Source organism: Doryrhamphus excisus, chromosome 2 (assembly GCF_030265055.1).
Source record: "Doryrhamphus excisus isolate RoL2022-K1 chromosome 2, RoL_Dexc_1.0, whole genome shotgun sequence".
Lineage (NCBI taxonomy): Eukaryota > Metazoa > Chordata > Actinopteri > Syngnathiformes > Syngnathidae > Doryrhamphus > Doryrhamphus excisus.
This window is the reverse complement of record NC_080467.1, coordinates 24854191-24880879: the sequence shown is the minus strand read 5'-3', so window position 1 is coordinate 24880879 and position 26689 is coordinate 24854191. Positions and strand designations below refer to the sequence as shown.

The 26689-nt window shown below is 42.9% G+C and overlaps 1 protein-coding gene across 2 annotated transcripts in view; it reads left to right on the top strand.

Moving 5' to 3' along the window:
* The window catches only part of LOC131105977 (complexin-2-like), a 74686-nt gene that overhangs the window by 10727 nt on the left and 37270 nt on the right, over positions 1–26689 (top strand). For both annotated transcript variants that reach the window (XM_058054585.1, XM_058054576.1), the window contains one exon: positions 81–189. In XM_058054585.1, the coding sequence (XP_057910568.1) occupies positions 159–189 (31 nt within the window). In that variant the 5' untranslated portion in view covers positions 81–158. The remainder of the gene's footprint in view (positions 1–80; positions 190–26689) is intronic.

Sequence of the window (26689 nt, the reverse complement as noted above, 5' to 3'; positions counted from 1 at the left end):
AATCATTTATTACATATAACTATTTTATTATGCCACTTTCAATATAGTAGACAATTAATTTCAATTAATTTCTCTTCCAGATCTCATCACCTCTTCTTGTCCCTAACCTGTGAATGTGACATCGCTTCGACTAGGCAGGGAATAAAAAAGCCATCATCATGAATTTCGTAATGAAACAAGCTTTGGGAGGTAAGATTTCCCTTCTTTGTGGTGTGCAAAAAAAATGGTGTTTGTCAGCTTTTCCTTGAAAGATATTCCTGCTACTTAAATGATTTTGGTACCTTCCGGGACCTTGACACTCGCTTTAGTACTGCTTGCATGAGCACCTCGCTCATGTGTTGCTGGGGCTTCCCTGGGTGGACTTTAGACCAGAACTGGCCACCTGTTCCAGGGTTTCTGAAATGGACTGGTGCAGGTGTTCTTATCTGCACTTGCTGAGCGCACATTTCCCACCTGAAGGGAAACAAAGATAATAACCACGGCTTGTAATTTGCTGTCTTTTCATTCTAGAACAGGAACTGCAATCACTCCCTGGACGTGGCGTTATTATCATAGCGGATCCTCCAATAAAATCAACCTGTTATCATGTATGAATATGTAGATGGATGGGTTCAAGTACTTTGTGTGTCTTTAGAGAGTGTTTATGTAGAGTACAGTGGAGTCAGCCTCCTTAGCTCTGTATTAACATTAAATGAGACGCAGTTAGAAGTAGCGTTTGGGGAATAAACCATAATTTATTTAACTCCTTTACCAGTAGCTGACCTCAGTGCTTTTAGTTTGGTCTCATCTCATGAACGTAAACCACCGACTGACATGACCAAGGCGACATGCTACTGAGCAGTTAGCATTTGATAAACTGAAAGGGTCTAATACAGTGGTTCTGAAATGGTTTGGCAGACATTTTTCAACTTCTTTAAATTTTATATTTAAAGGGACTCTTTGCAACACAACATGAGCTGCAGAGGTGAGACGCCATCTTTCTCTTTTTTGGGGAAATTTAGCCCATCATTCACAATCCTTATATGAAACATGAACATCTCTTTCCCTTTTCTGTGCGTTCTAGTGTGAGAAAACTAGTTAATATAAGCTAGCTAACAACGAAAGTCATGGGAAATACCTATTTTAAAGGTAAAGCCCTCACAAAAAAATCACCAACAGTGTTCCATTTACATAAATGACTCGTATATTAACCAAGCTACAGCGATATTACCATAAAAACTCTATCTAGCAGACTAACACGACGCCGACACTAGCCTCTGTGTCATTCACACGCTGAAGATTGGACACCTAGCTCTCAATTTCGTGACAAAGACTCAACAACGTGCTCGTTTGTCATCGGCATTTTTTACCTGAGGACTGGAGCACACGTCTTGTGCTGGAAGACACAGCCATTACTAGTACAGCGGCCATTGTAAGAGTTTTCGCTGTATTTATGCTGCTGTTGCTGATGGAATTAGCATAAGTATGTGTATCAATACGCTTAGAAAAGATGCAGTATCTTGACACATTTTCATACTGTAACTATTACATGTTATCATCAGTGTACGTGTTAATGCTTAATCACAACATGTATATCAAACCATGCAATGTTGTTAGTTTTTCTTAAGAGGGCTTCATAGTCAAAATGGGTGTATCCCAATGATGTGTGCATTGTTAGCTAGCTTATATTAACAAATTTTCTCATGTCGCTGTATTTATGCTGCTGTTGCTGATGGAATTAGCATAAGTATATGTATCAATGCGCTTAGAAAAGATGCAGTATCTTGACGCATTTTCATACTGTAACTATTACATGCTATCAGTGTACATGTTAATGCTTAATCACAACATGTATATCAAACCATGCAATGTTGTTAGTTTTTCTTAAGAGGGCTTCATAGTCAAAATAGGTGTATCCCAATGACGTGCATTGTTAGCTAGCTCATTTTCTCGTGTTATAATGCACAGAAAAATGAAATAAATGTGTTTCACATAAGGATTGTGAATGACAAAAAGTGCCCCTTTTAAGGCATATTCTTGTCCAGCAGATATCTGCAGCTGTGTGTCAGACGGACGGCACGTTAAGTCAGCCATAAACATGGTGTAACAAGTGAACAGCACAAACGTGAGGTGCATTCACGGACAAGTTTGTGATAATGCTCCATCGAGTGGTTGCAGTTCACCGCTAAAAAGATGAGAAGAAGAAGAACGGGATTTAGGACACTGGCAAAATGTGCACACTCAGGACAGTGTACTGATTGAAGTGCACTGACGGACGTGTTCCATTTGAGACACAGCGACGGTGTCACATTTGTGACGGTAATAACAACAGTGACATTCCAGTGTTGCTGTGTAAGAATACACCATAAAACATGTCGGCGTGAGTGCAATGTGATGTTTATGTTACAGCTCAAATCTGGAAGGTCTTTGTGCGTGCAGCGTGGCGTTCTTTGTCTCACATTTTGTGTATCGTGTGTGTCTACGGATCGGTACAGGCAGTTGTGTGGTCGAAGGCGTTGTGTGTGAAAGACTCACAAAGAGAAACAGGCCGATTGATGCAAAGTTCAAGCTTAGGAAGAGTATTTGTGGAGAAGTTCACTTCCCTTTCGTCTAACTAACGAGTTCCGAGTGTGCCGTGGATTAACTGTCAGGCAATTATCTCACCCTCTTGTGAGCTACCGAGCACAGTCACACTCCATCTGCTCCCACCCGGCCCGACATTTGTATTCCATTGGTCGTGTCTGTGACGGGCAAGGTCGCCTCCCCTCCGCGACTCGGGGACCCTCCCCGGCCCGCAGTGCAGCTCTTCGGGTCCTGAAAGTGCAGAAGTGTTTTATGTCAAGGGAGGCTGGGAGAGCGTCGGTAGTGTGTGTGTGTGTGTGTGTGCACGTGAACAAACAGCTTGTGTATCTGCGACTGCAGTGCTGCGACACTATGCGGCTGACAACTAGGTGATGTTCACCTGTGGGGGAAAAAAAAAACGGTTTCAAAGGATGCGTGCTATGTTGCATCTTCTGGTAAACTTTCATATTTAGGTTTTTGATAAAAATGTCAACGTGAGAAGCAGATGCCTCATCAAACGTTATGAGGTCCCCTGTGCATAAAAAATATAAGAAAGTGGAGCTGCATAGCGATATAATGTCACACTGCAGAGGCACAGTACTTTTGGAGTTTCTGGTCGTATGAAAAGGTAATATAATAATATAATAGGGTGGCACGCAGACCTCACAGCTAGGAGACCAGGGTTCAATTCCACCCTCTGTCATCTCTGTGTGGAGTTTGCATGTTCTCCCCGTGCATGCGTGTGTTTTCTCCGGGTACTCTGGTTTCCTCCCACATTCCAAAAACATGCTAGGTTAATTGGCCACTCCAAATTGTCCATAGGTATGAATGTGAGTGTGAATGGTTGTTTGTCTATATGTGCCCTGTGATTGGCTGGCCACCAGTCCAGGGTGTACCCCGCCTCTCGCCCGAAGACAGCTGGGATAGGCTCCAGCACCCCCGACCCTTGTGAAGAAAAACGGTAAAAAAGGAATGAATGAATAATATAATAATAATAATAATAATAATAATAATAATAATAAAATACGACAGCTATCTTACAGGTGAAAGCTAATTGACTGGCGTTTCTCGTAGCCAATCAGATATTCTAGTGGGCAGAGCTAGTTGACGTCATCTGCAGCTAGCCACATACAAGTAGATTTTCTAAAGTGAAGGATTTGTTTAATTTCCTTTTCAACAACAGGATGGATACGTTCCATTTGGTGAGTAAAATGCATTCTACATCGTTGCTGATTGGGCTGGGAATGATGTGAAGCATTTGTGGAATTGGGTTCATTTTAAAACCTGACTTGTGTCATTTATCGTAGCTACTAAATAAATATCTGATGTAATGTAATGTGCCGTATTACTCCATTTCCTGTGTATTGTGTATTATGATGTATTGATGGCTGAGGCATCATAGTGACAGCACTAAGATGTTTGGTAATTAAGGTCGGACACCAGCAAAGTGTGAAATTCACGACTTGCCGCTGTTGTAAACAACCCGTGCGTGCATGCATAAAACGTTAATGAGGTTTGGGCCTGTATTTTTTGTGTACTTAGGTGTCCTCCCCCAAGACTACTGCTGCATGCTTGTAAAGCCTTGGGCTGTATAGCTCATTGGAAGAAAAGTGGACAAATGACAAATTGATTCAATCTGCAAGGCAGGAAGAATGATGAGTACAGTGTGTGTGTGTGTGTGTGTGTATATGTGTGTGTGTTTCTGGCCCTCATGGCCTCCATGCTGGTGAGAATTTATCACCCATGGCATCAAATGTACTCGTAAAAGCCGCCTGCATCCGTAACCCACAGCTCCTCCTCCTCGCCAGGCCCCGGGAGGAAAAGGATGATGAGGATGAGATGAAACGGGACAAACTGCTTTTTAAAAATGTGCGGCACGTCGTCAGCCGAGGTTGTAATGTTAACGCTGTTAACGGAGCATGTTTTTTTTCCTCCTCGGACTTTCTCTGGCATCCTCGATCCGTCACTCACTCTTGCTTCTAAGCGCCTCATCATGGCTGGTGCTCCCCCATCCCTCACTTCTGTGCCTTTCTTCTATCCCGGCACAACCCCACCCCCCTCCCTCCCTCCCATCCCTCCCACTGCCACCATTACTGTAAATCTGAAGGGCGAGGCGAGGAAACCTCAATCAGAGAGGCACCAGGGAAAAGTGTGTGTGTGTGTGTGTGTCATCAGGCCTTGTACAAAAACGAAGAAAAAGGGGATGAAAGCACACACTGAAACACTCAAGACTGACCGTTATATTTACGTATATATACACGTATAGTCACATACGGCATCAAATGCAGACACTACCATTTGTATGGCAATCCGCAGCAGTATCGGGCATGCTGGGGGTTGTGGTCCTCAGCAGCCTGTGACACAACAACAAACACAAACTTGTGTTTTTACACCTCGTATACCGTCTGTTCTCCAGAATGTTCACATTCAATAAATAGAAACTCTTGTTATGTGGAGACAGTCTCTCATTGATCGCAGTTAACTGGTTCCAGACCGAACCGTGAAAAGTCAATTTTTCAATATTCATAAATTGAATAGTTTTGTAGTAGAAGAGCATGAAGTACATTTTTTTAAATGCATTTAATAATACATTTTATTTGTATAGCGCTAACGTATTCAAAATACTCAGACACTTTACAGAAAAATGGAGTTGAATAAAAACAAGTAACAGTGTATAAAAGATACGTTAAAATACAACATTCGTTCATTTATACACGGTTAAAATATGAGTAAAAGCGAGGCGGGGCACATGATTACCATGATTAGAGCCCCGTAGACATGAGGATGAAGGACCAAGTAAGAAGCTCAAAACCACTTCCACACTGAATGAGAACTATCAATTACACTATGTCATGTCGTACTTTGCAACTATGGCCGCAGTGCAAGTTGAGTTCATATAATGTAAGTCTATGTCTCATCAGTGCAATATTGCTGATGTCGAGTGTCTGGAATACTATGTAAGACTTGTCTTTCAATATTTTTTGACTAATAGTCCATTGTCAACCACGAAACAGTGATCCTTTTATTCGTTAATTTTTGAGAAAACGCAATCGAGAACTGTGGCAGTCAGCTTACAAACTATTTGTGCCTTCATTCATACTCACGTCTGCTTGCATTAACTGCTAGCACTCGTGCAGCCCCGCTACTAGCACAAAGACGCTTAATAGCCAAGAAGATGCTCACTCTCTTCTTCTGTGTTCATTTCATATATAGCCAATGCGTTCAGACACGTGCAGAGTGAACCCTCTTGTCATCCATCCTGTGTAGCAAAGAGAGATTAAAACATGGCACTGTTCGATAAATCGCTATACCTTATACATTATTGTTACAGACCCATTTACAGCTAATCAAAGTAGTTGAAATCCATCCATTTTCTGTACCGCTTATCCTCACCAGGCAGAGTTGCAATCATAATATTCATTATGGCAGTAAAGATAATTACATATAATTTCTCAATAGTTGTTTACATAACCTGAGTACCAGTAATATTTGAGTTGAAATAGCTATGTAGCGTTCATTATGACACACAGTTCATGTAGCATTTGCTATCAAACATTATCTGTATACAAATAATGATCATGTAAAAGACAATGCATCCCAAGTCAAGGCAACATATTGAAAATGTTTCAGCAATGGGCACATTTTCCAAATCATGAAATAATAGTTCTAGAAATGGAAGTGTGTAAAACATGCATTTCTACAGTGGAGTTCACGACACAAAGCAAAGTCGTCGAACAATTGACTGTTTTTCTACATAAAACTTAGCCATAATACCTATAGTCTCACCATTATTAAAATCTGTTTAAATGAATGTACCACATGCTGTATTATTGTGCATGCTATGTTTTATTAGCATTTATGACTTATGTCCGATTTATGGTGGAAAAAAACTTTTATTTTGGAGGAAAAAATGCACAAATTGACATTTTCCTGAGAGTAAAAAGACGTAGAAACGTAGAAATCCACAAATATGCGGGGTTCTACTGTGTAACCAGAGCAATATTAATATTTTGAAGAGTTTATGTGTTAAGCATGAACTCAGTGTAGTAGTTTCACTTTTTGCTAAGTGTGATGTGCTGGCTTTAGCAGAAATAATTAATTGGTAGGTTTTGTATTTTTAAATTTTGTGAGAGAGGCTAAAAATCAATTCAAAGTAGATATGCAAATAAGTCATACATAAAGTATTATCTGTAAAAAAAAAAAAGAAGCTTATTCGTATTCATCTTATTATTATAATTAGTTGGGCTATTAGCTTCAACATGTCAACGTTTTCTTACTTTCACATTTTTTGCAGTTTTTTTATAGCTGTTTTGCTAAATTTAACAATAAAAAAAAATAGCAGTACCGTACTTAAGCATCAACTGGGGTAGCTAACGTAAATGCAGCTTACCACAGTGAAGGTCCTAATTAGCCATGGGACATCCCCATCCATGTGGCTGAAGGACACTTTGTGTTCTATACGTGAAGGTCACAGAACCAGTGTGGGATTTCAGTCGTCCTTGAGGCCAAGCGTGTCCTTTGACTGAGTCGAAGTCCCCTCAGCTTCTGGATGGTGAAGCTGAGGGGATCGGCATTAAAGCTAATTACGGGCCAATATCGATACCGTCAATGGGCGATCGATGGAAGTATGGAAGTCAAAGGGTAAATACAACCGTTTGTTATGCCCAATATTGTACAATAACAAGACTGTGTATCATACAGAAATGAGGGTCCCACTGCATTGATTTGTTTTATCGTGTTTACTGCACAGAATGTATAAAAAGCCAAGGCCTTCCTGGAAAAAGCATTGATATGAAGATAATATAAAGGATATCACTGCAGCTGAATGGGCTTTCAGGCTTGTTTTAACACGGTTAGTTTTCTAACGCACATATAATACAACAAACTCACCCATTTAATCGAATTCTCCCTCCTCTTTCTCTTCTGGCTGCCTTTCGAAGAGCAGAGACCGGGGTCTCATACGCGCGCAATCACTGGTTTTTGTCATATTTGATTTAAAGAAGGTAAACATGAGATTTGTGTGCAGCGTTGCAGGGCAAGGAGTGAAACATCCCGCTTGTTATTTATCCCTGTCACTTCTGCACGTGCTCAGACTCTTCCAAGCAATTTTCCACCGTTTCGGCCAGTGCTCTTTAGATTCCCAGCAGCAGCAGCAGCACACGGGAAGGCGGCCTACCTTACACGCTTAGATAACATGACATCGGCTTTAAATAACACACGCTTCCTGCCGCCTTTCGTGGAGAGAGCCTTTTGCGCATGGGTGGCCAGCCAGGCCGACAAAGTCAAATGAGATTCTTCACACTTTGCTGGCTTTGGAGCCGACGCAGTTCACTAGAATAAATGTTTCACGGCCAGTATCAGCCCATTTTAATCGCCTTCAGAAGAGGGGAGGCCGTAAAATCCTGATGAATCGATACGCAGTAATGATAGCTGCCGCTTTTTTGACGCCCCCACATTGCACAGCATGATGCCACAGTGCGTCGACCAAAGCCCACCCTTGGAGAATCTTTAAATGTTTCACTGAAGGCTGAAGAAGAAAACGTCAGCCTGCCAATATACGAATTGCTCTTTAGCAGCGATGACATCATTGTTGGGAGCTTGGCCTTTTTCCATTGGTTTCTTCCGAACAGGCTTTCAATCATCATGCTAGTAATGCATAGAACACAATGAGTGAGGGATAGGAAGTGTGTTGACCAATTAGAACGGTCACAATAATTTAATCAACTAACCGCATAATAAATACAAAACAAACTGGATAATTGTGTCTTCCACTATATATTGATATGTGCATGCGTGTTAGTTTTTTTCTCCTCTCTCTTTCTACCAAACAGGCTGGATGACAAGAGGGTTCACTCTGTGCATCTGTCTCAACAGTGTGTTGATTCTATAGTAGCATGAATGGAGTGAATTGAACCCTCCTCTCATAGCCAAATGAAAATTGAATAAACGGGAACGCGATCTGATGTCAATTGCCAACAAAGACCAGTAAAAACAAACAGTATATTAAAAAAAGGGGAAAAAAATGGTTGCGCGAGTGGTTAGCATGCAGTCCACACAGTTAGACCCGGGTTCGATTCCACCCTCAGCCATATCTGTGTGGAGTTTGCGTGAGTGTACCCCACCCCTCGCCCGAAGACAGCTGGGATAGGCTCCAGCACCCCCGCAACCCTTGTGAGGATAAGCGGTAGAAAATGAATGCATTTATTAAATATTTATATTTATTAATGTATAATATAAATTAATACATGATAAATTATTAATATTATACTATTATATATTATATTAATATTATTCTATATTATTATTATTATATAATTTATACTAAATTCATAATATTATGAGAATAAAGTTCTATGCCGCTTATCCTTACGAGGGTCGCAGGGGTATGCTGGAGCCTATCCCAGCTATCGTCGGGCAAGAGGCGGGGTACACCCTGGACTGGTGGCCAGCCAATCACAGGGCACATATAGACAAACAACCATTCACACTCACATTCATACCTATGGACAATTTGGAGTCGCCAATTAACCTAGCATGTTTTTGGAATGTGGGAGGAAACCCACTCATAGAAGGGAACAACAGGCAAACACAGAGATGCCTAAGCGGAGATTCGAACACAGTTCTTCCCCATCTCCTGACTGTGTGGCCAACATGCTAACACTCATCCACCATGTGGCCCAAAATGAATTATTATAGATTTTAAAGGAATTATATTTATTCATTCATTCATTTGTTTTCTACTGCTTATCCTCACAAAGGTTGCGGGGGGTGCTGGGGGCTATCCCAGCTGTCTTCGGGCGAGACTGGTGGCCAGCCAATCACAGGGCACATATAGACAAACAACCATTCACACTCACATTCATACCTATGGACAATTTGGAGTCGCCAATGAACCTAGCATGTTTTTGATAGCATGGACGTGTGCTGTGTTGCCAAAAGTCGAGCATAGATACAGTGCAGCCGCTCTGTTGGTGTCGTCGTTGATTGACATATTCCTCACATCAAGAGTTATCACATCGAGAGTCAGAATTAGACAGGAGTGGAGCATAAGTGATAAAAACCGTTTACCCTCCACTGAACAACAAGCAACAACCACTCAACGTCTCCGTCACTAATACAATCCTGACCTGGAAACTGAAGTTTGTGGAAAAGTGGAACCTGCGCATTCACCACTATGAAATAACGTGAAGAACATTCAGAGTTGTTATTAATATTAATTAATATTTTATACTAATATCCATCCATCCATCCATTTTCCTCCGCTTATCCGGGTCCGGGTCGCGGGGGCAGCAGTCTTAGAAGGGAAGCCCAGACTTCCAGATCACCGGCCACCTCCTCCAGCTCCACCGGGAGGACACCAAGGCGTTCCCAGGCAAGCTGTGAGACATAGTCCCTCCAGCGTGTCCTAGGTCTGCCCCGGGGCATTTTCCCGACTGGGCATGCCCGGAACACCTCACCAGGGAGGCGTCCGGGAGGCATCCGGACTAGATGCCCGAGCCACCTCAACTGACTCCTCTCGATGTGAAGGAGAAGCGGCTCTACTCTGAGCCCCTCCCGGATGGCTGAGCTCCTCACCCTATCTCTTAGGGTGAGTCCAGCTACCCTACGGAGGAAACTCATTTCAGCCGCCTGTATCCGCCATCTCACTCTTTCGGTCATGACCCAAAGCTCATGACCATAGGTGAGGGTGGGAACATAGATCCACCGGTAATTGAGAGCTTTGCCCTCCGGCTCAGCTCTCTTTTCACCACGACGGTCCGGTACAGCGACCGCATTACTGCCGAGGCTGCACCGATCCGTCTGTCGACCTCACGCTCCCACTTTCCCTCACTCGTGAACAAGACCCCGAGATACTTAAACTCCTCCACCTGGGGCAGGACCTCATTCCCAACCTGGAGGGAGCACTCCACCCTTTTCCGACCATGAGAGAACCATGGCCTCTGATTTGGAGGTACTGAGTCTCATCCCAGACGCTTCACACTCAGATGCAAACCGTCCCAGTAAACGCTGAAGGTCGCAGCCCGAAGAAGCCATAAGAACCACATCATCTGCAAATAGCAAAGATGAGATTTTAAGGCCCCCGAACTGGACTAACTATACTAATATTAATATAATAAAATATAATATAATATATGAATGTGAGTGTGAATGGTTGTTTGTCTATATGTGCCCTGTGATTGGCTGGCCACCAGTCCAGGGTGTACCCCACCTCTCACCTGAAGACAGCTGGGATAGGCTCCCGCACCCCCGCGAGCGACCCTCGTCAGGATAAGTGGTAGAAAATGAATGAATGAATGAATATAATATATATATTAATAATGTTAATATTTATAGCGTTGTGAATAAAGACACTGGGTAAAAACAGTCGTGGCAGAGTTCCATAACGAAAAACAAACATTAAGGCATCTTGATGATTTCAAAGGCCTTTGGGAAAAATACTTTGTGGCCTAACGAGACAAAAGTTAAACTTTTTAGAAGGTGTGTGTCCCATTAGATGTGCCGTTAAAGTCACGCCGCATTTTAGGAAAAGAACATCATACCCACAGTAAAATATGGCGGAGGTAGTGTGGTGGTCTGGGTCTGTTTGGAGCAGGGCAATGACCCACAACACTCCCGCAAGTCCACCTCTGAATGGCTGAACTAAATCAAGGCTAGGAGTGACCTAGTGACCTGTAGACAAAGTTTGCAAAAGTCTTTGGACAAATAGGAGCGAAATGCTGGTGTCATGTGATGGACGCTTCTGTTGTGTATTGTCATTCCTGCGTGTTACTATGTAGTCAATCATAATGAATCCCATTCTCTTTGCTCATTTGTACTACCAGCGTGTACAAATGAAAAAGAAACATTATTCCGCTTCACCTGCCTTTTTAGAAACCGCGTCAATGTGAAGATGATGGATGAACTGATGATGCACTTCTTCATCTCGCCCCGAAGGCCTCGCTGTCTCACTTTCTTCTAAAAACATGACAGATGACAGCAGCCAACCTGAAAACCAACTCCCTGACCACATCAAAACACGTCTCTAAGATAAAGTGCAGCAAAGGATTGTACCCCGTTGTTAAACGTCATTGTCTGCAGTTAAACTGTGACTCATAGTCTAGACCAGACCTGGATAAAGTACGACCCGTGGGACACGTCTGGAACTGTGTTAATGGAAAATTAATTTATGTGTGGGGCGGCACGGCGGTCGAGTGGTTAGCGTGCAGACCTCACAGCTAGGAGACCAGGGTTCAATTCCACCCTCGGCCATCTTTATGTGGAGTTTGCATGTTCTCCCCGTGCATGCGTGGGTTTTCTCCGGGTACTCCGGTTTCCTCCCACATTCAAAAACATGCTAGGTTAATTGGCCACTCCAAATTGTCCATAGGTATGAATGTGAGTGTGAATGGTTGTTTGTCTATATGTGCCCTGTGATTGGCTGGCCACCAGTCCAGGGTGTACCCCGCCTCTCGCCTGAAGACAGCTGGGATAGGCTCCAGCACCCCCGTGACCCTCATGAGGAAAAAGCGGTAGAAAATGAATGAATGAATAATCTGGGGGGCCTTTTTTTTTCCTTTTGAATGCACATATTGTTTTTGAGAAATTTGGATCAATAAATAATGTTTTTGCTAAGCTTCTCCATCATATTTAGTTTTACCAGTTGTTCTCAAAACAATAGATTTCCTGCTTCTCATATTTGTGGCCCCTTGGGGAACCTCATTGCCCACCGCTGGTCGATACGCATCCGAACAATCCAGCAAGGTTCAAAATTCAGCTTGTTCCATCGTGGGAATTCCTCCCAGCAAAAATCTAAAGCCTATGGCAGCATTAGTTAAAAGTGTGCATTAATGTCTTTGTCTTTTTGTATTGTGTATTCCTCACCCGAGTTCAATCCCACCCTCGGCCATCTCTGTGTGGAGTTTGCATGTTCTCCCCGTGCATGCGTGGGTTTTCTCCGGGTACTCCGGTTTCCTCCCACATTCCAAAAACATGCTAGGTTAATTAGCGACTCCAAATTGTCCATAGGTATGAATGTGAGTGTGAATGGTTGTTTGTCTATATGTGCCCTGTGATTGGCTGGCCACCAGTCCAGGGTGTACGAAGACAGCTGGGATAGGCTCCAGCACCCTAATGAGGATAAGCAATAAAAAATGAATGAATAATGTCATTTTAGTAGCATGTAGTGGAAATATTCAAGGAAAATTTGAAAATTAGGTTAAGGAAAAAAATTATAAAAAAATAAAGTCAAAATATTTTAAAAATACATTGGAAACGTTTTGATTATTAAATTTTAAAAAAAACAGCAAAAATGGGGAGGGGAGACACACCAAAGTTCATATTAATAATATCCATTTTCACCTTCTATATCCCAAAGCTGAGATGCTGTTTTTTGGACGGTGAAGCTTAAAGAAGGCAGCAAATGCAAGTTTGCTGTAATAGCTGACTTTTGCCTCCACGGTGTTAATAGTTTGACTTTGTGGTCTTAAGGAACATTAAATGAATTAATGAGAATTAGTTAAGTGTGCATTAATATCTTTGTGTTTTTGTATTGTGTTTTCCTCACCCGAGTTCAATCCCACCCTCGGCTATCTCTGTGCGGAGTTTGCATGTTTTTCCCATGCAAGTCCCGTGACGTCTACTTCTAGTTCAGTGTATCTCCAAGCTGCTATTAAGACACTTTTATATTAGAACAATCTCAGGGCACACCGCCATTCAAAGATGTTGTATGAATGGCAACAGGTGGGTTATTTATTTATGTATTTTCTCTCATGCTTTCTGTCAGCTCCGGCCCGAGGCAAATCAGCCCCCAAGCCCGTAGGAGTCCAGACCCCTGAAACCTTCCAGCTAGATCGATTGCATTCAGCCTGAATTCATTCTCCATGATGAGTAGCGATGATACTAAAATATCCATACCTCCTATACCAGATCTTTATGCTCTTAAATCGATTCTGAAATCAAAATATTGACAGTCTGATACATTAAGTCGTTTGAGGTTGTGTATATCATGAACAGGAGCATAGTGACTTGCTGGGGTGTTGTGGATCTTCTGCAGAATCCAAGTAGGTTTCAGTTTGAGGTCACAAACAGACGGGCGGAGACATTTTCCTTCGGGATTTTTTGGGAGACGGCAGAATTCATGGCTCCATTTATCACAGTCTTCTAGGTCCTGAAGCAACAAAATAGCCCCAGACCATCACACTACCACCATCATATTTTACTGTTGTATGATGTTCTTTTTCTATTAGGACATACACCTTCCACAAAGTTCAACTTTTATCTCCTCAGACCGCAGAGTATTTTCCACTCTGTTGAACACTGACCTGAGGCAAATGAGGCCTGCATTTCTTTGGATGTTGTTGTGGGGTCTTTTGTGACCTTTTGGATGAGTCGTCGCTGCGCTTTTAGGGTAATTGTTTTGGCGGGCCACTCTTGGGCAGGTTCACCAATGTTCCATGGTTTCGGCCATTTGTGGATAATTGCTCTCACTGCGGTGTGCTAGAGTCCCAGAGCTCTAGAAATGGCTTTTTCAACCTTCTCCACACCGATAGATCTCCATTTTGGGCAACCACTTTTGTGTTGCATTGTGTTGCCATTGACTAATATGGAAGTTTGTTTGAAGATCTGAAACGGTGTGACACACGTGAAACAAAAACCACTGTAGATGAACAAAGATACTAGAAATAGATCATATTTTAGATATGATCTCCCACAGCAGACAAGACTAGTTTGACAGAGTTTAGCAGTGCACCTCAGGTCAGGTAATTTGTATTTTTTCGAGCGAACATCCTCTCTCTCATATGCATGTGCACGGACGGATGAGCTGGCGGCGTAGTTCCACGAACGTGCACAGACGTTCACGCTTGACTCGCTGTTCTCGCAGGTGTTATTGATTCATGATCCAATTTGGAGCGCAGACGTTCTCTAAGAGCATAAAAATCTGGGTGGCGTGGCGACGACTAGCCATCTGTCATGGAGTTGTTTCTCCAATAAAGTAAGACCGTTATGTATTTGTTGTGTGATTACACGAGCACATGATCGATGGCGTGAGTGTACAACAACAACAGCTGGCGCCCTTTCAACTGCACCCAGCAGGCGATGGGGGCAGGGGGTGCGATGTAGGCGAGAAACATCAAGTAGTTATTAGCTGGTCTGGTTTCACAACACCTAATCACATCAGGGAGACGGTCTTTTCTTTACTTTTTCATTTATTTGCTCTCATTGTGCCAATGTTGGTGCCAACACTAAAGTTAATGTGTGTTATGGTTCCTCTTATTTTCATTTCAAGGATGCTATGAAAGCGCAAAATTAATCAACAAGTTCTTTCATTTTCACAGATGAAACATGAATGCATGGGTGGTTTCCCACCAAGGGTGGCATAGAGAAAATGTAAAAACATTAAAGCTGTGGCGTGTGTGTGTGTCTGGGTAGATTTGATACCTTTTAAAACGGGTCTCAAACTCAATTTACCTGGGGGCCACTGGAGCTAGGGTCTGGGCAAGGCTGGGCTGCATCAGGTTTTCCAAAAAAAAAAAAAAACGCATTTATTAAAAACAGAAAAATATACAAACTTTTTCAGTGCTTTGGTTCCGATTTTCTACAATAAAAGCTCTGATAAAACATTCCACTGTTCTCAAATATCTTAATTTTTATTTTTCTGCACAAAATAAGATGAAAAATAAACAAATCAAGAATAAAGAAAATCAATCAATCAGTAATAAATAAATATAATTAAATAATAAGGCAAATAATAAAAACTTATAGTTGGTGGGTAGACAAATGATTTTTTTCAGATTAAAATGAACAAAGCATTATTAGAGCCCTGTAGACATGACAAAACACGACTATAGTCACATTTATACTCTTTTTATTTACAACATATTGCGCAACTGCAGGGTCTTGAGACACATGCTAACTCGCAAACTAGAGAGCTAGCGACCTAAACGGTAGCCTTCAAGTTATTTCCTTTAAACTTAAATAGCCAAAAACTTACCACTTCCACACGTATAGGGAGGATAACTATTAACAGTTATTTAACCTTTAACATGAACATTAATCATTCATTCATTCGTTTTCTACCGCTTTTTCCTCACGAGGGTTGCGGGGGGTGCTGGAGCCTATCCCAGTTGTCTTCGGGCGAGAGGCGGGGTACACCCTGGACTGGTCGCCAGCCAATCACAGGGCGAACATTAATCAAATGTAATAATTTTTTCTGGGTACATGATACCATACAGCATCCATATCAAACCGCACTAACATTAAACTTTCATATCAAGGTGGGGGCCTCAAACTCGTGTCCTGCGGGCCACATTTGGCCGCGTGTTTGAGACCCCTGCTTTAGAGTATTCTTTCACCATAACGTGTCCGCAAAGACTGTATACAGCAGTAATACAGCTATACTGTATATCCGAGTTTCAAGCAAAGTATCGACTGTGCCTGCGGGAGCTGTCACAGTTTATTTGCTCATACACATTTCAGTGTAGACCTGAAAGTTGGATGCCAAGAAATGGCTGAGTCACAAGTGCTGCTCTTGAACCCTTACAGACGTACCGGGGGACGTTTATGTCATCAGGCTGGAAAAACATGACTTAGAGCTATATAGTTCACGGTAGTTAACATATGTTTGTTTGCAAAAAGATTGCATGCAACAGAATGGCCCGACTAACGCCTTCGTGCACGTTGATTGCATGAAAAGTCCCACAGTATGGTATTTTTCGTTTGTGGAAGCGTTGGAAGCGTGTTGTCCAAAATCAAGCCTCGCTTTTGTAGGTCCTGCTGTAAACGTGTCATTTGTAATTCTACAATTCACGCACTAGACACCGAACAGTCGACCCTCGCTACATTGCATCGCTGTTTAGTGGTTGACTATAGCCTATTAGCCAAAAAACACAAGTCATATGTAGTGTTCTGGTCACTACACATCAGTAATGTTGCATTGGAGAGACACTAAGTTACGTCACATTACCTTAACACTGCCATGGCAGGTCTGAAATATCATCGTAAAAAAGAGTTCTCCCATTTCATGTGGAAGTGGTAAGTTTTTAGCTTGTCAATTTGGTGTAAACAAACAAAGAGAATATAAAGACATTACATATTACATATAACATAAAATTAAGGAGCGTTGCAGGAGGACAAAAATGTTGGCAACACTAGCAAAGCAATGTGATGCTAAAATGCTAACATCTCTAAGACACTCACATGGTAACAGGGACATCATGCTAGGTTAACTTATTTTTTTAAGGAAACTTGCATCTCCCACATCTGTAGCTAATTGACGGATAGTCGGAAAAGCTCAAAATGTAATTTTAGGATGTGTAGTGAAGATTTAAAAATCTTAATTTAAGTGATAATCACATCCTTGATATTTTTCCTTCATGATGTCATGAAGAGAAGTTGGTGCTAAGACGGACTCAAAGGACATACATTACTGTTAGAACATTATTAAAAAGTATATTTTGCATATTAAGGGACTTTTTTAAAGATACTTTTGACACCAGGAGACAAGAACATTTAACGGGGTCTTCATTGGCTGGCTTCCTACGCCCCCAACTAAATCTCACAGAAAGAGCTTTAGCAGTGTTTGCGTAATCCTGCTAACTAACAGACAAACGGCTATTAAACATTTAAACATGACCTCCCACAAGAGCTCTAGCAAATGATAGTGCTTAATACCTCTTACCCTCTCGTTGCAAAGGCAGAATTATGCACGGTGCTCCATCACCATGTGCGAGCACCGTCAACCACGCTGGTGACGGATGCTAAAAATGAACAGATTGACAAACGTTCATTCATCTCACTACAGACGGGCTCCCAGCAGCCACCTCTGCAGTGGCTCTGCTGGGATGAGTCATCTGTTTGCACTGAATATTTGCACCTGCGTTACGCAACGTTGCCTGTTTGAAGGGATTTGACGCGTTTAGCGGCCAGAAACTCTGCCAGAACCGAAAGGACCTCTGTGCCGACAGCCTCTCTAATTGGAGGTCATTCAACATCAGAGGGGTTCTTGGTAAATTGTTGTAGATCTCGCTTGATGACAGAGGTGGCAAGGAACATGGAGGGCAAGACCATTCATTCATTCATTTTCTACCGCTTTTCCTCACGAGGGTCGCAGGGGTGCTGGAGCCTATCCCAGCTGTCTTCGGGCGAGAGGCAGGGTACACCCTGGACTGGTGGCCAGCCAATCACAGGGCACATATAGACAAACAACCATTCACACTCACATTCATACCTATGGACAATTTGGAGTGGCCAATTAACCTAGCATGTTTTTGGAATGTGGGAGGAAACCGGAGTTCCCGGAGAAAACCCACGCATGCACGGGGAGAACATGCAAACTCCACACAGAGATGGCCGAGGGTGGAATTGAACCCTGGTCTCCTAGCTGTGAGGTCTGCGCGGTAACCACTCGATCGTCGTGCCGCCCGAGGGCAAGACCAAAGCTATGTATTTGGTTTAGAGCAGGGGTGGGCAAACTTTTTGACTCGCGGGCCGTTTTGATTTAACAAAATTGACGGACGGGGGTGGGGGGGCAGACTATATATTTTACACCCATAATTCATGCCCCATTCACTCCGTGGTTGCCCTGACCTTCCCAGTTTCAAAAAACAACTAAAACCCCACCTGTTTAAATCTGTTTTTGATGTCTAACTTTTTAGACCTGACTGCTGTGCCCCGCCCTGCTTTTTCTTGTGTTTTGACTGTGTATTGACGAATGAATGTTGTATTTTGGTGTATCTTTTGCTCTGTTTGCTTTCTTTTGTTCAACTCCATTCTTCTGTGAAGTGTCTTTTAGTATTTTGAAAAGCACTATACAAATAAAATGTATTATTATTATTTATTATAATTCTAACAGTCCACCTGGAATTATTGTATCTGTAAAAGTGTCATGCAACCTGCTAGATGTGTTTGTGTCCCTTTTTTTCAGGAGCACTTTGTAAACAGCAGACCACATCAAATAAATGAAAAAAGCTACCTAAACCATCAAAAGGTTGGCTCAAGTCGTGATGCCAGGTTGTATGTTAAGTTTCAATGGAATACTTTGGAAAGTACGGGCGACCCGTATTTAAGCAGTTGGCGGACCGAATGTGGCCCCCGGGCCGTAGTTTGCCCACCTCTGGTCTTGAGACACTCCGACTGTCAGTCAGAGGAAAAGACAGGAAGCACAACTGGAGGTTGCAGAGATGAGGATGCTGAGGTTCTCATTGGGAGTGACCAGGGTGGATAGGATCAGGAATGAATCCATCACAGGGACATTGCATGTTAGAGAGGCCAGACTGAGATGGTTGGGATTTGGTTTATGGATGTAGTGAAGATGGACGTGAGGGTAGTTGCTGTGAGAGAGACAACCTCCATGTTTGAGAGTAAGGATGGTGGCACTGGGCTCATATTCTCCATCTCTCTGCCTAAACACATTGAGTCGATTTGATGCCAAAGAGCTCAATTTTGGTCTCATCCGAGCGTATCGCATTCTCCCAAGCCTCGCCTGAGTCATCCAGATAAAGTATTATATGGATCGTTTACTAACCTGAGAGATTAACTGTTGTCCGTCTGCATACAAAAGGTCCATTTTGGAACCACTGTTGCCTAAAATAACAGCGGTGACGTCGCCAGTTTTGGCTCTCGCTCCCAGTTTGATGACTGCTGGATGCCTTTTTCCCTGGCGAGGGTGCAACCCGACATCTGAGACTTGCCACCTGTTCTTGAACAGCCTCCAAAATGGCCGCCCTCCTCAATATGTCAGCTTCCAGCGTGTCGTCATGGATGCGGAGTGTCTCCCCCAACCACTCCACAGAGAGGAGTAAATGATCCAACCTCCCCTCCCGTGTTCTCCCACACCCTCCCGGTCTTGATTGTCTTTTTTTTTTTTAAGAGACTTGATGGACTCGCATGCTTGTATCTTTACCATCACACAGCAGAAGATATGTAAGATGAAAGCAAGCCGGAATGATGTCCTTTATCTCACAGTCATCATCTCCACGCTGGTTCTCTCCTGACTGGTAAACATTGCTTTTTCTGGCACCTTCTGACCCACTTGGTACACTGTCGCCAATAGCAAAGCCATTTCCTGGCCTGATAACGTTCTACGACAGTCCATAAGTGAAGTGTCATCTAATGTGATCCAGTACAAGCACTCTTATGAAAGATTATGCACGATACAAAGTAGTAATAGTGACTTTTGATTGCTACTGTGAGAGAGGTATTCATTTAACGATGGGGGCGGGTAGAGTGACTTCACCCTTCATTTGCATAATTGGCCGTGACAAGGCTCCGTGTTTGTGTGTGAACAGACAAAAGAAAGCTTTTTTTTGTTTGTGTTATCAAAAATGTGCTGTTTTCAAATATTTGACAGTGATGTTATTGTGTACATTGAATATCTCACTGTATTGTAGTGTGGTGTACCCAGCATGCCTTGCGAACACTTTGTTTAAGTTTGTATTTTTGTTTCTGCTGGGTACGTGTTGTGCTGGTTGTTTGTTGGTTTGCGATGTGAGTAATAATGTGCAATAATAGTAATAACATGCATCCATCCATTTTCTATGCCGCTTATTCTCACGAAGGTCACGGGGGTATTGGAGCCTATCCCAGCTGTCTTTGGGCGAGAGGCGGGGTACACCCTGGACTGGACCTCGCCAGCCAATCACAGGGCACATATAGACAAACAACCATTCACACTCACATTCATACCTATGGACAATTTGGAGTGGCCAATTAACCTAGCATGTTTTTGGAATGTGGGAGGAAACCGGAGTACCCGGAGAAAACCCACGCATGCACGGGGAGAACATGCAAACTCCACACAGAGATAGCCGAGGGTGGAATCGAACTCGGGTCTCCTAGATGTGTGGCCTGTGCACTAACCACTCGATCACCATGCAGCCCTTAATAATAACATAATAATCATAATAACACGGGCTACTGTTGAAGCCATAACCCATCATGGCCAGCTAAAGCTCAACTCTGAACCGCCGAACCTCGTTTCCTGTTTTCCACACACATCTGTCCACCCGCCACTAAGGCCCTTTTAGGGAACACATTTACTGTGACACACGTTGGCAGGACTTTTATTCACGTCTTATTTGCCATTGTTATGTATACTGTATTGGCTAATATAAGTGTAAAGCCGCCTTTTTCGCCATTGATGAAACAAAAAACAAGGAACAAGTCTGTTATCTTATTTATGTCTGTCTTATTTGTCTTATTTTTCTTATTTTTGTGGGTGATATTTGTCTTATTTTCTTTGATTATATCTATTATGTTGGCTAATACAAAAGTAAAGGTAACTACATGGGTGTTATTTCATATGTAGAGGGCTGTTAAAATGTATGTAAATTTTTTTGATGTCATAGCTATGAAAATTAATCCTATGGCCGGAAATTCACTTGTTGTGGTTGAGTCAGCAACTAATTAACCACAATAAACAAGGGACGACTGAGTGCACAAATGATGCGAGTTTATGGCCAAATATGACAAATAGTATTTGATCTTCACCTCTTTTTGCACCTTCATGCTTATTGTCGAGTGTGGTGCTGTGATGTCAATGCAGGACAACTGCAGTCCACCATCCCGCCTGTTAAAAGGCTTTAACTGGTTCCTGGGTTCATGGTTTAACCCACGGTTACTTTGGCAGAGAAACGCTACGCAGATGAGGAATTCTATCAGCGTAGAGGTCGGATGCTAACACGCGCTGGGCCGTCCTGTGCTGAGCTAATGAACGTGTTGTCCTTCCTGCTCCTAATCCTCTGCGCATCCCGCTGCTCATCATATGCCGAGTGCCGTGGAGCGCCGAGTCACACACCCCTTGAATTTCTGTGCTTTGATCCCTGCCGGGCCCAGCCATGCTGAAATAGTTTGGGAGGGGAGACACGCCCGGGCCATGTGGACGAGGGGAGGTGGCCAAAGCAGGGGGTCCGGGACCCACGATGCCGGTGGTAGGATTGGAGCGATGTCAGTTGCCATCTGTCTCGTGAAGATAGTACCTCCACGGTGCGGAATGCAACAGGATGGAGATGTAACATGACCACAAAGGCTGTGCTCCCAGCAAGGCGGAATAAGGCTAGCAAATGCGTCACGTTCAAAGTGACACTAACAACGTTTTTCAAATATCCCATCTCATATCTGATTTATGTTAGTCATTGATGCGCGTACATTGCTTGTGTTGGGAAAGTTCTCATGTAAACATCAAAGATTTATGTCACTGCCTCCTCACCTGATTTGATTTCTGGCTTTATTTGATTAAGGAGGATATTTGTTGGTCGGATGGAGATTGCCTGCTGCTTCCCAGGTCACTGATGATGGGAGCGTTTGATGTCGATGACATTCATTCATTCATTTTCTAGTGCTTATCCTTGTGAGGGTCGTGAGGTGCTGGAGCCTATCCCAGCTGTCTTCAGGCAAGAGGCGGGGTACAACCTGGACTGGTGGCCAGCCAATCACAGGGCACATATAGACAAACAACCATTCACACTCACATTCATACCTATGGACAATTTGGAGTCGCCAATTAACCTAGCATGTTTTTGGAATGTGGGAGGAAACCGGAGTACCCGGAGAAAACCCACGCATGCACGGGGAGAACATGCAAACTCCACACAGAGATGGCAGAGGGTGGAATTGAACCCTGGTCTCCTAGCTATGAGGTCAGCGCACTAACCACTCGACCGGAGTCGCCAATTAACCTTCCGAAAGAACATGCAAACTCCACACAGAGATGGCTGAGGGTGGAATCGAACATGGGTCTTCTAACTGTGTGGCGTGCACGCTACCCCCATGCAGGCCATTTTTAGTAAAATCACCTTTTTTGTTTTGAAATGAAATCCAATCCAGGACGCTCGAGTTGGCTGCAGTTGAAGGTCACATATGAAATATGAATATGAAAACGTGCACACACATGTAGCCGAGCCAACTGTTATGTGATCACTCCTCTATAGTTAGGTTTGGTGTGCACACGCCGATTATTATTGCAGTGGCTCATCTGCAGTTACATTGAACAAACTTTCATAATAGAAAGATTCTAAAATAATTCACAAAAAAAAATCACTGAATCCGATCACTCCTCTGTCATCAGCTTGGGGGAGGAGCTATAACATTAATTTATTTTATTTTATTTCAACTTGAATTTCATTCATTCATTCATTCATTCATTTTCTACCGCTTTTCCTCACGAGGGTCGCGGGGGTGCTGGAGCCTATCCCAGCTGTCTTCGGGCGAGAGGGTACACCCTGGACTGGTGGCCAGCCAATCACAGGGCACATATAGACAAACAACCATTCACACTCACATTCATACCTATGGATAATTTGGAGTCGCTAATTAACCTAGCATGTTTTTGGAATGTGGGAGGAAACCGGAGTACCCGGAGAAAACCTACGCATGCACGGGGAGAACATGCAAACTCCACACAGAGATGGCCGAGGGTGGAATTGAACCCTGGTCTCCTAGCTGTGAGGTCTGCGCTCTAACCACACGACCGCCGTGCCGCCCGACTTGAATTTATTATATGCAATAATGTACTTCCAAAGCTGGTCAGGCTTCCAAAGCAGTGCACACACACCGGGCTTGTGGAGGTGCCGTCCAGCCATTCTTCTTGATGAGTAAATAAATGCATGATGAAAAAAATATTCCTCGCTTTTTTTTTTCTAATGCGCACCGCGTAGGATTTCGGCGCAGCCTTACAATGTATGCAAATGGAAAACAAAAGTATTTTTAGCGCATGAGTGGGACCGTACTTGCGTCACAGTCATATTTCCAGTATCGATCTGATAACATAGCTAGTTAGCTCAATGTCGCCGAGTGCAGTTACGCTCCGGACTAATGCAGAGCATTTAAGGTTTCATTTAGGGTCGGATTTGTTAGTCTGCCTTGATTTTGGGTTGTCTCCCTGACCGGCAAGCTGAGGGAGGGATGACTCATTCAGTCCCGAGGCTGATTCTAAGCTTTCAAAGGATGAATATGCTGCCCACAGCCTGCTCCAGTCTGGGCTTTCTATACGGCTCTGGTGGCACTGCCAGAACACACACACACACACACACACACATGCACACATATCTTGCGGCAGTTATCTTTGTAGTGTTTTTCTTTCTAAGAGTTGCGTTTGTAAAGTCGGGTAGCCAAACATCAGTAGGAAGGCAAAATGAAGTCAACTTCAAAGTGTTTGTTTATAGCTGCCTTAGCTTGCTGCATTTTTGCTACACGGCCATCCTGCATACACTTTCTTCAGTGCCACACTTTTTAAAACAAAACGGGTCTCACTTAAGATGGAGGCAGGTTTGTTCCAGAACACACGTACAAAACATTTGGTTACTTAAGTTTGCTTGTTCTATCACGATTCTGCTATTTTACTGGTTTATTTGTTTGTTTTGTTTTTCACTTTAGACCAGGGGTCTCAAACACGCGGCCCGTGGGCCAAATGTGGCCCGCAGGACACTAGTTTGAGGCCCCCGCCTTGATATGAAAGTTTAATGTTAGTGCGGCCTGCACAAGTTTGATATGGATGCTGTATGGTATCATGTACCCAGAAAAAATTATTACGTTTGATTAATGTTCATGTTAAAGGTTAAATAACTGTTAATAGTTATCCTCCCTATCCGTGTGGAAGTGGTAAGTTTTTGGCTATTTAAGTTTAAAGGAAATGACTTTAAGGCTACCGTTTAGGTTGCTAGCTCTCTAGTTTGCGAGTTAGCATGTGTCTCAAGACCCTGCAGTTGCGCAATATGTTGTAAATAAAAAGAGTATAAATGTGACTATAGTCGTGTTTTGTCATGTCTACAGGGCTCTAATAATGCTTTGTTCATTTTAATCTGAAAAAAATCATTTGTCTACCCACCAACTATATGTGGTTTCTTAAGTTTTTATTATTTGCCCTTTTATTATTATTATTATATTTATTTATTACTGATTGATTGATTTTCTTTATTCTTGATTTGTTTATTTATTTTTCATCTTATTTTGTGTAGAAAAATAAAAAGTAAGATATTTGAGAACAGTGGAATGTTTTATCAGAGCTTTTATTGTAGAAAATTGAAACCAAAGCAAAGTTTATTCATTTTTCTGTTTTTTTTTTTGAAAACCTGATGCGGCCCAGTCTCGTCCAGACCCGAGCTCCAGTGGCCCCCAAGTAAATTGAGTTTGAGACCCCAGGTTTACACTAATGTTGGACATCCAACCAATATTATTGGCATAAAATTAGATTTTTAATTGTGAGTGAGACATTATCAAATCCCACCGTTCACCCGAGTGACAAGCAGAGTGAGGTCTAATTTACTGTTACACAACCAAGTATACCTAGCGAGTTGGCAAGTACGCCCTTGTCCTAATACTTGTGTATTGTGTATTAACTAAAGCTTTGTTCCGGTGTGCGTCCATGCCATGTAGATGGCTTCAGACCAATCCACAGCTCAGTCACTGAAGTCCGACTCAGACAACAGCACGTCGTGTCCTTTGCACGATGCCAACTCCTGCAAAGGAGAGCAACAGTGGGAATAAAACAGACGTGGAAATGATGCCAGCCGACACAATGGCGCTCTAATTAGTTTGCAGATGTGAACTGAATGGCGAGCGCCTCGATTTTGGGGGACGGCTAAATGTGTCTGCGGCCGCAGGAGAGGCGCACGAAATGAGTCTGCTTAGTCCCGCATTGCCGGTAAATCACTGCGAACGAGCACGAGGATTAAAATAAAGCATCTTTCTCACATTTGCAAACACCTCAACAACACTAGCAACATCTCATCAGCACATCAGACAGAATGTGCAATGAGGCCGTGCACATTAAAGCAACCAAGAAAGTTATTTTTTGTAGGTGACGAATCCCAAGCTTCATTTAGCATCCAACATTCTGTTTGATGAACGCGGACCTTCTTGATTGCCAACGTGAATTACGACACGGCAACCGCCAGAGATTCCCGCCTCACGCTGTGCTTCATTCACATCTGGAAGGAAGACTCAAATCAAAAACATTCCAATCAGCTCTTTTTCCGTATTCAGCGAGACTGAAGTAGCTGTACATTGTAATGTTTGGCCTATTGTGACACTTTCTGTTGTGATTTTTATGAACAATGCACTTTAATAAAGAGCCGTGTTGTAGTCACGCTGCCTTGCAGCCATCTACCAGAATGTCAATTGGCTTTTGGGATTTCACCCAGCATTTTGACAACAGGCTACAGTAGTACTCTGTGTATTTTTAAATAGTGCATTTAAGCACATGGCCTACTATGATATTTAGGGGCTTGCACTATGCAATTTAGAAAGCGCTTGGGCGTGCTTGACACCTCAAGTAGTCATAACACAAATAACCGGAATGAAAAATATACGACGAGTGTACTCTACATGAGGCCAAGAGGTATAATTACATCTGGGATGGCTCAAAACGCTCGGTTTCAGAGAGTGTTCAAACACTGGCGATTTGTGATGTCACAGATTGTCTGGCTTCCTTATACGTATGGACATGTGATTGGAATTGTATATAATATAGCCGAGTCATACAATGACCATAATGTGGGGATGTGTGATAATATCACTAAGCATAGAAAACCTGTTTAGGACCTTAACATCATTAGAGACCTCCAGACATAAAATAACACCTCCATAGTCATCTTTACACTCATATTACCCAATATACTAGACACAATAAGAGTAAATAAGCCATTTGTGTTGCTGTAAATGTGTTCCGGTGCTAGGGAGCTGAGTGAGGGGAGCACAGGAAGTGACGCCAAGAGGTTAGTATATCATGTATATTATCATGTTTGGGATTTTTGTGCCTGTTGTGAGATAATTCAAACCTCACCGGACATTACAGTAACATTATAGACACCTAGTGACCAGTGTGGAATCCAGTCCTCCTGATTGGTTAATTAGTTCCAGACCCAACCAGTATGCTTGGTCCTCTGCAACTACATTGGGGTGTGTAATAAAGACATGTCATATATCTAATGGCCTGAGTCAGGAAATGATGGTGAAAGCTAACCTGTAGCATAGAGCTATCTGCAGTAGCTCACAACTAAGACCTTTCAAGTCCTACTGTGGACAAATAAGTACACTGGGGAGAGAGGCCTGTTGAAGTGCACTGAACCCCAATCTGGTCTCTCGTGCACAGTGGTAGTTGTTACAGCTGCAAAAAGGCGGCACAACACGTCTCACTTCCTGTAAGTCATGTGTCCCAATATTAAAAAAAAACAAT